This window comes from Anticarsia gemmatalis, chromosome 14 (assembly GCF_050436995.1).
Source record: "Anticarsia gemmatalis isolate Benzon Research Colony breed Stoneville strain chromosome 14, ilAntGemm2 primary, whole genome shotgun sequence".
NCBI classification, from domain to species: Eukaryota; Metazoa; Arthropoda; class Insecta; order Lepidoptera; family Erebidae; genus Anticarsia; species Anticarsia gemmatalis.
In genome coordinates, this window is record NC_134758.1 from 28,356 (window position 1) to 41,883 (window position 13,528).

General features: G+C 48.2%; 1 protein-coding gene across 5 annotated transcripts in view; it reads left to right on the plus strand.

The window, feature by feature from the left end:
• The window catches only part of dachs (unconventional myosin-IXb-like dachs), a 35,486-nt gene that overhangs the window by 20,589 nt on the left and 1,369 nt on the right, over positions 1–13,528 (plus strand). For all 5 annotated transcript variants that reach the window (XM_076122949.1, XM_076122950.1, XM_076122951.1 and 2 more), the window contains 10 exons: positions 9,461–9,733; positions 9,838–10,025; positions 10,134–10,299; positions 10,410–10,582; positions 10,662–10,861; positions 10,952–11,836; positions 11,999–12,200; positions 12,303–12,530; positions 12,792–13,046; positions 13,190–13,420. In XM_076122949.1, the coding sequence (XP_075979064.1) occupies positions 9,461–9,733; positions 9,838–10,025; positions 10,134–10,299; positions 10,410–10,582; positions 10,662–10,861; positions 10,952–11,836; positions 11,999–12,200; positions 12,303–12,530; positions 12,792–13,046; positions 13,190–13,420 (2,801 nt within the window). The remainder of the gene's footprint in view (positions 1–9,460; positions 9,734–9,837; positions 10,026–10,133; positions 10,300–10,409; positions 10,583–10,661; positions 10,862–10,951; positions 11,837–11,998; positions 12,201–12,302; positions 12,531–12,791; positions 13,047–13,189; positions 13,421–13,528) is intronic.

The window sequence follows — 13,528 nt, forward strand, 5'->3', positions numbered from 1 at the left end:
TAGTTAGGCTCAAAATATAAGTAGTGGCCCACGTATTACATAAATACTAGCTGACCCGGTAAACGTTGTTTTGCCATGTAAATTAAAAAATATATATTGTCACCTAGGGGTATGAAAAATAGATGTTGGCCGATTCTCAGACCAACTCAATATGCACACAAAATTGCGCATGAGAATCGGTCAAGCTGTTTCGGAGGAGTATGACAATGAACACTGTGACGCGAGAATTTTATATTTTATAATTTTTTTTTGAATCTAATCCGTTCTCAGATCCCCTTGAACACACACAAAAAAATTCATCAAAATCGGTCCAGTCGTTTAAGAGAAGTTCAATGACATACACACTTACAGAAGAATTATATAATATCTACTAGCGGACCCGACAGACGTTGTCCAGTATAATAAATTAAAAATTTATCAAAAAAACATTGTCCAGCGGACAAAATTGTGAATCTAAACCAATCTCAGATCCCCTTGAACACACACAAAGAATTTCATCAAAATTGGTCCAGTCGTTTAAGAGAAGTTCAGTGACATACACACTTACAGAAGAATTATATATAATTATATAAAGATACTTAATATTATAAAGCTGAAGAGTTTGTTTGTTTGTTTGTTTGAACGCGCTAATCTCAGGAACTACGGGTCCGACTTGAAAAAATCTTTCAGTGTTAGATAGCCCATTTATCGAAGAAGGCTATAGGCTATATATCATCACGCTACGACCAATATAGAAGCAGAGTAACAGTATAAAATGTTACAAAAACGGGGAAAATTATTGCCCATTCTCTCCTATGTGACGCAAGCGAAGTTGCGCGGGTCAGCTAGTAAAGACATAAAGATAACGTGTAAGTGCGTGGTGTCAAGTGTGTAGTGCTCAGTCTCACGGATGAGCTCGCTTGCGCAAGCAATGCGAGTGTTCTAGTGAGCTTCACGAGAGATCCCTGAACAATAGCGAGTCGGTTCTGGCGACATTTGAATATGTTCAGCGACGCTTACAGACCTAGTAATGTGTCGGCGGCGCGGAGGCTGCGTGTGACTGGATGCCGAGTGGACGGCGAGTGGACGGCGAGGTGCGTCAGCGGGCTCGGGTCCCGTTACGCGTCTCTACATAACTCGTGTAAAAACTGCTAGAGCCGCGCACAGCTATGTGATCGGCATCCGGTGCAATTATGCGCACGCGCACACACACGCGTTTTTGTCGCACGACGCGCGCTCGTGGGACCTTCACATACTTGACTCTGCACTATACGCTATACGTGATCCTCCCTGCGAGTACCTAACGCATGGCATCTCATTTATATTGACTGTAGTGTACTTCTTATCTAGAAATGCGTCCTGACCATTTACATATTCATATAAAGCTTTAAACAAATACTAATTTAATATATGTATCGAGAAAATCATTGAAATTTGTACACGTTATTAATCAAATATGCATAATATGTTAATGTAAGTGTGAACACGAGCAGATGTTTGCAACGCCGCTTAACGTTACGCGCCGCACTGACTTAATGAAGCAGCGCGCCAGAAAAGACTTCAACGCGTCAGGTTGAAGTTTACATCGCGGATAGTTGGCGGGTCGTCGGTCGCGGCCCACTCGTAAAATAACCGTTGCATTTACTCTCCATATAAATTGATCAAGTACACCAGCTGTCGCTACTTGGCTGTACTTGCTAGGCGCTTGTCTTACAAGTATGTTACTAATGTTCAATAAATTGTGTACTAAACACTCCAATAAAATAAATCTAAGTGATGTAAGTAGGTGCGCACAAACGAGTCGGTATTATAGCTCTACGTCGCTGCTGCTACGATACTGATCTGTATAGGTCTGTCACTCTCAATAATTATAAGTAAGGCTTCGATTATATAAATAATATTAACCGTTCTTTTTGTTTGTATGTCAACTCATACCGATTTAGTATTAAGTGTCCGTGTTACTGTCGACTTAGGTTTGACTTCATCGCATCTAAGTTCAGTCAGTAGACTCAGTAGCCACCTCACTGGCGAGCGCTGACGAGCGGATGCATACGCGGTGTCAGCGCGGAGTGTAGCCGCGCGCGCCTGACTCAGCGTGTCTCAGTGTGTCTCAGTCTCAGTGAGGCGCAGAGAGTACGGCTATAAAGTTCCTTTGTTCACTCAACTTTCTACATGAACGGCCGCCTCCGCCGCCGCCGTGCACTTTCAAAACGATAGTTATCTGTATAGCTGGAAGTCACGGAGGTGCAGCGTGTCGTGGTGTCACGTCTCACATATCTCCTTCTGACTTAGATTACAAATTTCTGCTCCGAACGTACTCTTTAGACACGTTCATAGATGCGTTACTTCCGTTACACTAACAAGTTAGTGGGCTCTTAGAACGTGGAATGAACCAAACCTAGGTTCAGCTTCTGTTATCTGTGAACAGCTTTTCCGATGAGTTGGAGTGTGTCGCCATTAGTGGTGTTCTCGCGCCTCCTGTCTCCGCGGCGCGTGGACGACGCATTCCTGCCTCCGCTCGCCGCCCACCCGCGCTGCTCTCATGCGCGACTTATACGATGTAGGGCTCTGCAATACCTCACCATAATAAACAGTATTTATATTGTTATAAACTCTACATATAACAACTTCCATCCCTTAAAAAGCCTGCGATACACACTTATAATTGGAATAATATATAGTAATTTTTTGATAAATATTTTTTTGGTTATATATTCAATAACATTTGTATGTCTTTGCTATATCTCGGGACTACAGGGTCCCGGACATTTGGAAGGTGTGCGTGGGGCCGAAGCCAACACGCGGCCTTTTTAGACAACTTAAATCTCAAAAATGTATTTTAGATTTCACATATAACGTCCATAGTTTTGCTTTTTATGACCATGCCGATGAAGAAGATATTATTATCTAATTATCTATACTAATATTATAAAACTGAAGAGTTTGTTTGTTTGTTTGAACGCGCTAATCTCAGGAACTATTGGTCCAATTTGAAAAATTATTTCAGTGTTAGATAGACCATTTATCGAGAAAGGCTGTAGGTTATATATCATCACGCTACGACCAAAAGGTACCAGTAAAAAATGTTACAAAAACGGGGATTTTTCTTTCACTCTTATGTTACGCAAGCGAAGTTACGCGAGTCAGCTAGTGTTAAATAAAAGAGCATGTTTCTGTCTACTAAAAGTCAATGTGGTTTTAGTTTTAGGTGTGTTATTTTGAATAGTAGGTAGATCAATTTATAAAATAAAACCGTTTTATTGGGGTCAGTTGAAACACATGCGAATAATACAAAATATGACATTACATCGTGTTTTATTAATTGGTAATTTTAAATCTAACAATAATTAAGTAACTCTTTGACAATCGTAATCAATCTTCAACATTTATATACTTCTAATGCCATTTTGAATCAGCCTTTCCTGTTTTTAGAACAAACCATTCAAAATCTTTGTATATTATCAACCATCGGTAACTATAGATTAAGTAAGTTATCAAAAACAAAACAAAAATCATTAGATTCGATTCAATCTCATTTCGGGCTCTTTTTTATCTCTTCCTTCTCTGATGGGTCAGTGTAAATAGTAGACTCCTTTTGATTTTTCGCCCTCTATTATTATTTTCCTTGGAGGACTTTCGGGAATGATCGTAGGTATTATTTCCAAAGAAAATACTGGGTTTTGGACAAGTTTTCACCTCGTCATATGCGTCTTTGTACTTCGACAAGTCTATTTTTCCCCTCGAAGTCTTTCTTACGAGTACTCTCGCCATCTAAAAATCAAGAAAAATTTAAAACAGTGTTTCAACCGTACCCATACAACAATGTTTAAACCGTCCCCAACTCCTTCCAATAAGAATGATCATGTGCAATTTCATCGAGTTTGCTGGATCATTTGCGGATAAGGCGGACATTATCGTGTGGTATGTGGAGCGCGCGAGCGACTCACGCGCACCACACGGGTTTTTTGTGCCCTGACGCAGCACACGACGTTCCCACGCTGCGAGCTAATTCTTACATCGTTACTCACAGAAATAGCAATATAAATTATATACCTACTCGTACATACATAAGTTATGGACTATCAAGAACGTTACATGCCGCCGCTACTTATGTCACACGTTCTGATACTCTTCTAGCCGGTGATAGAATGAAACAAGACAAGCATCAATTAAACATGTAAGTCCGTACACATCGCTGTGTCCTCTCCACTGCTCTCAACTAACCGGCTGCGCAGGTGAATGCTCAACTACTTTTAGTGTTACGGTAAATATTTGCTCCGTGAACGAAGTGTTGCTTATAAAAGTAAAGCATAGGTAAGGCCGGGCTTCGACTGAGACATACATATTTACATCGCTCACCATAACATGTACGAGAACGTTCACACTGTGTATTATAATATAAAGCTATTTATGTATATTGTAACGCAACACACAACGCCAAAGTCAAAGGCCGAGCTATCTGCACAGCTTTGATGCTCGATGTTCCGAGTGGCGGCGGCGAGTAGTCGCGGGACCTGTTGACATTCCTGGCTGGACGCGTGTCACTCGCGCAGAAAGTAAAAGCTCTACGTGGTGAGGCGCACGCCGCGCACGCGCACGCCGCGCTCCGCCGCGTGCGCGCCCGCACATACCAGCGCACAGTTTTTGCGCAGCGCTATGAAATATCTCGCGCCCCGTGACTTAACACGCGCGCCACGCGGCCCTCGCCTCCAGGAATGACTCGGCGGCATGCTACCACTACATCACTGCATCATTACTAACTACATCTACAGTATCTTCTAACACTAGCACGAGCCAAGCGACTCGCGACCAGTGGAACTGCTTTTTATTGTAACTTTTTCCCTGCGTTATATTATTTCCTGAGATTCGTTCATGACTTGAATGACGCGTACTATGTATAGTTGTATACTATGTATCAACCAACGTTAATCCGCATTACTGTGAAACTTATGTAATTACGTACAGCGCTATTGTATTAGCTTTCTGATGTGTCGTCACTATAATGAAAATGTATAACACGCCTATTATAACATTAAATTGGAGTAGTCTAGCGAGTTAGCGTTCGTTACATATAAACTGAACGCAGAGCGTGTCACAAACCCAACAGTAACACCTGTAACTATACACTTATCATTGAAACAGTACAGGTGTCACGAGGTGAGCTGTACGCTTGTGCTCGTATGTGTCCGTCTCGTACGTACTTGCTGTCGGTGGCTCAGTCACATGTTACTATGTGACGCAAGATGATCGTAGCTGGCGGGTCCATCGACTTCGCTCATTGTTCACGAGCTGTTGAAAAACTTGCACCGGACGGAAACCGCCACTCATCGTCTCCGTATTTCCATGTAGAACAGTTGTAGGCACCAAGCCATAACTAGTTACAGAGTTTTTACTTAACGAGCATTTATATCTCACAATTAATTATGCGAGCAAATTGTACATACAAGCGAGTGAGAGCCTTAACTTGATTTGTATTCTTGAAACAATTATCCGAGTATAAGTATAGGTTAAAAAAAACGATTGCCATGAAGGAAAACTACCTCAGATAAAGGAGATATCTTAATACAGGGAATGAAAACACACTTTATTTCTTTTTCTATATCGATAATTGCCGGAAATCGAACCCTAACCTAACCCTAAAAAAATTGTCTCTATTTTATTGTGCCTATCTATAAGAAAATTTCTAGGGTTTGTCCCCCAAACAAACATTGTATCTCAATACGAGAGAAACCATTGTTTTAATTGGTGCCGGCATTTCACCTCTTATTAATAAATGAAAAACAGAAAGTGAACTTTTGACCACCTCCGAGGCGTAGTGGTTAAGGTGGTCGCCACGCCACTAACATTACGCCAGCGGAGGTCGTGGATTACATTCCCAATAATTTGTGCGATCCACAAATAGTTGTTTACAGTCTGGTTGTACTTTGTGTCCGTTGTTTGTATGTTTGTAAAAGTCCCCGCGACACGAGCGTCTTTTTAATTTTGAAAGAATGAGAATTACTGTTTTATGAATAGATTTTACCAATAAAATATTTTTTGATAACTTCCAGTCCTAACGTGTAATATTTGTTCATGCGTTTACATAATTATCGTCAAACCAATTGATCCGTTTAGAGCTTTTTTTACTTTAAAATTTAACTTTTATATCAAAAATAAAATAAAAAAGCTTTTAGACCTATTAGTGCAAGTTTATCAAAAATCTTTAAAATAATGCAGTTATGTTTATTTAAATAAAAAAGTAAGTTTCCTTTCAGTGTTTTAAGGTACCTTTAATATCTAAAGTAGTTTCCCTCCACGACTGATCCGTGTATAGGAGGAGCAGGTGGTAGAGTGGCGGTGGGCGCGGGGATGAGCGCCGTGTGCCGCTTGTTTATGTTGCCAGCGCGGCGGGCGGCGGGCGGCGCGCGGCGGACTCGGTGTTGTTGTTTTCCGGTTGGTCGGCTCGAAAGTTGTTTCATATTTTCGGCGGTTTTTCCGGTTCTTATGTTGTTGATGTATGCCGGCGGCGGCCGACACCACTTAGCGGTAACTGCGCCGCTCGCGCTGTGACTTCGTGCCGTCCACTCATACTGCGGTACAAACTATCACTATCACCATACTGTGCCTACGAAACTAATGATGGCTTCTTATTCACTTTTATAAAAGTAAGCAAAGTCGCAAAACAGAGCAGTGATAGCCGAGTGGTATAAGTTGACACCTCCGTCGCAGGTTCGAACCCGAGGCAACACACCAATGACTTTTCGAAGTTATGAGTGTATTAGAAATAATTATCACTTGCTCCAACGGTGAAGTAAAACATCGTGAGGAAACCTTGCATGCCTAAAAATTTGTTTAAAACATTTATTGAGGGCATGCAAAGTCCCCAACCCGCACTTGGCCAGCGTGGTGGACTCAAGACCTAACCCCTCCCTCATTACGGGAAATTTATTATTATTCGTCTGTCCCTATGTCTGTATGTATGCTTAGATCTTTAAAACTACACAACGGATTTTGATGCAGCTTTATTTAATATGTACAAAGAGTGATTATAGGGGAAGGTTTATATGTATGTACGATTTTAATGTTTCTAATGCAAAGTCGTAAATAATCATTGTTTTTGCACTCACATTGACTGAACTGTACGAGATAGATCAAAACCAGTCATCCCCCAGCGGGTTAGATAGAACAGGTGGTTGAAAGTCAACTTTTATTTTTCCTAAGTAATACGCGCGAAAACGAAGCGCGCGAGTTCACTAGCATCACATTATCTACTAAATTAGGGATACTTGTACAATGACGTGGTCTATATTTCTGCTACTTCTAAACTGACTGCCTCAGTCAAGTCATAAATCTACGTAACTTGCCCTAGCATTGAACTGTTAGTATAGTCTAGGATAAACTGACTCGACAGTTGTTAGGGTCTCTGCCCGAAGTGTAGTGGCGTTCTTAATCCTAACATCGCAAGTACATCATGTTGAACAATCTGAACAATACGCCTCTTATGTAGACATAACGTGTGTGTGTGTGTGTGTGTTTGTGTGCGTGAGTGTGTGTGTGTGAGGGCCACCTGTCTGTTATCAGCACCAAACTACAAACTTTCACGAGCGTCCTTTTCACTTGAATCAACGAAAGCTCTCTTAAATATTGTGTGATGCGAGAGCGCGGGCCTCGGGGTGCGGGGCGCGGGGCGCGGGGAGGGATGCTGTCCTTCGATCGCGCACTACCTAATAAAAAGGTTTTTGACGCTGCGCCCGCGACGCCGCGGTCCATTACCAGCTCTATGGAGTGCAGCATAGCGGCGAGGTTGGGGAGCCGCGCGCCCCGCCGACCGGTTGTCTGTGCCCCGGCCCTCACCCGCGTCCCGCGCCCCGCGCCGCAGCCTCCGCAACCTACAATATTATGATCAGATGTTCGTTCGTTTTGGACGTCAAATTGTAACCGCTTTGCTGCTAAACTATGTTTAATTGCTATTTCACTGTAGTATAGAATTGAATGTAAAACGCGAAAATCGTGTAGACGATGACGTCATCACAGGCCGCTCTTTATCATTATTAGGTTTACTTGAAATGTGAAACTATTCTGTAGTCGTATTAAATGCGTATAAACCAGTTACAAGTTATGTAGCTTGTTATACTAGCGCCTCCGGCGGCACACTACGAGCAAAGGGCATACAATACTTTAAGAGAATGTTCGTAGTCGCTGCACCAGCGTACCGAGTGTGCCGACTGGCACGTTGCATGTGTGCTTGTGTGTGTATGTGTGCGTATGTGTGCGTATGTGTGCGTGTGTATGGTAATCAGGGCTCACGTTCTAAGGTCTTTGCGTTTGCTATCAGTATTCCTTTATAATTATTTGAACTAAATTTTACCGAACTGCGTATACAATATACCCGCCGTGCGTAACATTGTTCTTGGAGATACTCTGTGTCTGTTAGGTATGCATGCATCGTAGTTGTTCTTGCAGAGACGAATATTATTAATTTAGTTCACACTATCATGACACAATCGCAGCTGGTCGTCAAAGCTATAAAGGAGAATGGGCAAAATAGTATGGAGCCTGGGCGATCCGCGGCCAAACTTGATTTTTTGTTTTTTTAATGTAGTTTAGTCCTATAATTACCGTGTAGAAGTTTTATTGCCGCGACGCACTTATATGACGAACAAAATACATTTTTGTTTTTGAGCACTTTTAATAGTATAAAAACATATTTTTGGCTCATATTCGGAGATTAAATAAAAAGTACTATTTATATTATTGCATACAAATGTAGACATTATTAATATTCGAACAATCATAACATGTAAATATATAAATATCGTAACAAGTAAACATCTTGATTTTCTATAATATATTCACTGAGACGACTTATCTGTCTTGAATGCTCAGCTTAAAAACGAGGCGTTCATAGCCAGTTGCGCTCACTGGTCGGTAAACGATCTGTTGGTTAAGCAACCGTTGGCGCGGTCATTCTATAGATGGGTGACCACATTGTGGTATTTGAACTGAGCTTCTCTGTGCTTCCGAGGGCACGTAAAAAGTCGGTCCCGGTTGTTGTCAACTAAGATAACATTCGGGCGGCTTGAACAACTTTGAAACTAGGTGAACCATATGATAGATAGATACGAGTTACGATTATTGTTCATTTTGATGGCATTGCAATCGTTATAAGAAGATGTAACGTTATTACACAACATTAAATGCATTACAGACACGAAATAATTGTATTTGTTCTATGAAATTCCATTATATTTACATGTCAATATATTGTTTCCTGAAAGGATTGCAGCGAAACGTTCTTAGTAAAAGTTGTTCCTAGTTATCATTACTTTAATTTTACACTACTTTCATTAATGGCCGCCGACCGCCCAGGAGTGCCCATTCTCCTTTGGAACATGAATATGCTCACTGCATTCAAAGATTTCTGTAAAACACTTACAGTAAAAGAAGTGATAAATAAAATGAACTATAACATTATTATAAAACGTATAACGTTCGTTTGTAGACGCGTCATCGTCCAACGAGGCGGTGCACCTCCAGCGGCGGCTGCTGAGCCTCAGCTCGGAGCTGGTGACGCTCCGCAACCACCTGCACGTGGGCGCGGGCGCGGCGCCGGGCGCGGGCGCGAGCGCGGCGGGCGCGGGCGCGGGCTCGCAGCCCGCCGTGCCGCCGCGCGCGCCGCACCTGCTGCCGCCGCCGCCCGCCGCGCAGCCGCCGCAGCCACCGCACCCGCCACAGCCGCCGCCCGCACCGCACCACCCTCTCCCTCCTCCGCCAGGTCCGTCGCTCGTTGTAATCTGTTATATTGCGAGACGATTTCATTATCGATAAGCGCAATATCGTGAAGAACGATGTCCTCACCTGACGTTTGATGTCGTACAGAAACGCGATGGCGCAGCGTGCCGGCGACCCCCGGGCCGGCCGCGGCGGGCGCTGGCTCGCCACCGGGCGCCTCGAGCGCCGGCGGCGCGGGCGCCGACGTGGAGGACCTCATCCACCTGCGCGGACCTCTCACCGAGGACGCCGTCGTGCGGGCGCTACAGGCGCGCTTCTACCATAACAAATTTTATGTACGTATACTTGATTATATCCTCGTGCCGATCGCGAAATAATATACTACGTCGAGACGAAAGCCGAAGACGGTCGGCGCTAAACTGACCGCGACGGATATTTTTCAGACGATGATCGGGCCCATCCTCGTGGCCGTCAACCCGTACACGGACGCGTGCAACGCGCTGACGCTGACGGCGGCGCGCGCCCAGCGGCCCGAGCTGGCGCGCCTGGTGCACGACGCCGTGCGCCACCAGGCCGACACCGGCTACCCGCAGGCCATCATTCTATCAGGTCGCACACTACTCACATTATCGTTTAGTTTTCTCACTTTATTTATTAAAGTGTATAGTCGTCCATCGTGTATAGTGAACTACGCTTTATTGAGTGGTCCACGTTGACAGGAGTGTCGGGGTCGGGCAAGACGTACGCGTCGATGGTGCTGCTGCGGCGGCTGTTCGACGTGGCGGGCGGCGGGCCCGAGACCGACGCCTTCAAGCACCTCGCCGCCGCCTTCACCGTGCTGCGCGCGCTCGGCACCGCCGCCACGCCCGCCAACACGCACTCCAGCCGTATCGTACGATATCACATGACCCTACTCCGAACTAAATACTAATCATTGTGTTCGTTCACTAACAAAACTGTTATCTCGCTAGGGGCACTTCATCGAGGTGCAGGTGACGGACGGCGCGCTGTACCGCACCAAGATCCACTGTTACTTCCTGGACCAGACACGCGTGGTGCGTCCGCCCGCCGGCGAGCGCAACTATCACATCTTCTACCAGATGCTGGCCGGACTCACGGCCGACGAGCGAGCGCAGCTGCACCTCGAGGGATACTCGCCGCAAGATCTCAGGTAACCAGCGCCTCCTTAATCCGCTGTACTGTTCACCATTACCAAAATACAAGAGACGACATCGATATTGACTCGCATGTTTCTTAACAGATATCTAGCGTCAGCGCATCACAGACGGCCGGAGCCGGAGGACGCGGCGCGGTTCCACGCGTGGAAGACGTGCCTCGTCATCCTCGGTATTCCGTTCTTGGACGTAGTCCGCGTGCTAGCGGCCGTCCTGCTGCTAGGTAACGTGCAGTTCACGGAGGGCGGCGACGGCTCCGCCGAGCCCACCAGCGAGGCCGAGCTGGCCGCGGCCGCCGCGCTGCTGGGCGTGGCGGCGCCGGCGCTGCTGCGCGGGCTCGTGTCGCGCGCCGCGCCCCGCGCCCGCGCCGGCCCCGCCCGCGCCCCCGCCACGCCCCCCGCCGCGGCCGCCGCGCGGGACGCCTTGGCCAAGGCGCTGTACTGTCGCACCGTCGCCACCATCGTGCGGCGAGCCAACTCACTCAAGCGCCTGGGCTCCACGCTCGGCACTCTGTCGTCAGACTCCAACGAGTCAGTTCACAACCAAGACGCGGCGTCCCGGCGCGCCTCGTCCGCCGGCGGCAGCGGCGGCGGGGGCGCGCGGGGCCGGGCCGGCGCGCGCTCGATGGCGGCGCTCAATGACGCGGTGCGGCACGCGACGGACGGGTTCGTCGGCATCCTCGACATGTTCGGGTTCGAGGACGCGGCGCCGAGCCGGCTGGAGCATCTGTGCGCGAACCTGTGCGCAGAGACCATGCAGCACTTCTACAACACGCACGTGTTCAAGTCGTCGGCCGAGTCGTGCCGCGAGGAGGGCGTGTCTTGCGCCCTGGAGGTGGACTACGTGGACAACGTGCCGTGCATCGACCTCGTGTCGTCGTTGCGCGGAGGGCTGCTGGCGGCGCTGGACGCCGAGTGCGCCGCCCGCGGCACGCCCGAGCAGTATGTCGCCAGGATCAAGGCGGCTCACAGGTAACCGCGCCGCTCGTCGTCACTCATGGCTATCGTGGCAATGGAGACCCGTAACTGACCAATCGTTTATATATTACTCTCGTAGACGTGTGGTTTTCCCGATATAATATGATAATATTCTGTGCATTGAATAATGCTGTATAATTAACATCTATTCATTAGAGGACACCCGCGACTGGCAGAAGCTCGTCCGCCACACCCGCGCCGATTCGCAGTGCGCCACTACGCCGGCGAGGTGTCGTACGACGCGGCCGACTTCCTCGAGGCTAACCGTGACGCCGTGCCCGACGACCTGCTAGCCGCATTCGACAACAGAACGTGCGAGTTCGGGTTCGCTACTCATCTCTTCGGCGCCGAACTCAAGGTCCGTATTAAGACTCGTATCGTAGTAAACGATACAAAATCGTGACCGAAATCGCTACGAAAAAAGGGATCAGCTTTTACTTTCACGTATAAATATTTCCAGGCGTTGACGGCTCAGGGCGGTCCGACGGGCGGCCAGTTCCGCGCGTCCCCGACGGTGGCGGCGGCGCTGGACGCGGCGGCGTCGTCCACGCTGACGCAGGACTTTCACACGCGCCTCGACAACCTGCTGCGCACGCTCGTGCACGCGCGCCCGCACTTCGTGCGCTGTCTGCGCGCCAACGCCACGGAAACGCCCATGCTGTTCGAGCGAGCCACCGTCGCCCGGCAGGTGTGCACTCTACGCTAAAATATATTCATCATCGCGATCTACGTCGCCCACTTCTCACCGCACCTCTAGGCCTGCCGTTTCGTCGATTCGATTACAGTAACACGCGTACTGCGCTCGGTTCGAGAACGATCAAATTTCATTCAAAGGATGCTTAGAGATCACTGAAATCTTGGTAAAAATCTAAATTCGTCGCGACGGTTATTATTCGTCGCATCGAGTCGGACGTCGAAAACTAACGATCGCCGCACGATATGATTTCAGGTGCGCGCATTACAAATCCTGGAGACGACGCAGCTGATGGCGAGCGGCTACCCGCACCGCATGCGGTTCCGCGCGTTCAGCGGGCGCTACCGCGCGCTGTGGCGGCGCGGCGCCGAGCGCGAGTCGGGCGCGGCGTGCGCCGGCGTGCTGCGCGCCGTGCAGGCCGCCGCCGCGCCGCCCGCGCCCGCCTCGCCCGCCGCCGTGCGCTGGGCGCTGGGCAAGCGACACGTGTTCCTCAGCGAGGGCATGCGCCAGGTCGGTCTCTATCGGCTACGATCGATCGGTATCGAATTCGATACGAACGGTTTTTCGCAAGTCATCGTGCTAGAACTACGGGAGTTTTAGGGTAATCGAATGACAGTTCCAAAGTTTAGTTTCTATGATATCGTATCGTGTAGGTATTGGAGCGCATGAGACGTGCTCGGCGTCAAGGCGCGGCGGAGTGCATTCAGTCGGCGTGGCGGCGGCATCGAGCCCGCGCCGCGCGCGGTCCTCCCGCCGCGCCGCCGGTGCTGCAGCCCGCGCGGCCGCGGCCCGCGCCCATCGCCGGCACGCCGCCGCCCGACCCCGCCGACAAGTGCGACCCCGCGCTCGTCAAACGCACCTGCTCGCTGTTCGGCCTAGACCTGGTGAGTTCGCTAAAGTCCCGTCGTCGAGAAGCAAATCTCGGGGTAGAGAGTGTTACCGAGCTCCGAACTCTTAACGTTAACACTAACGGCACGCGCCGCCGTCGACAG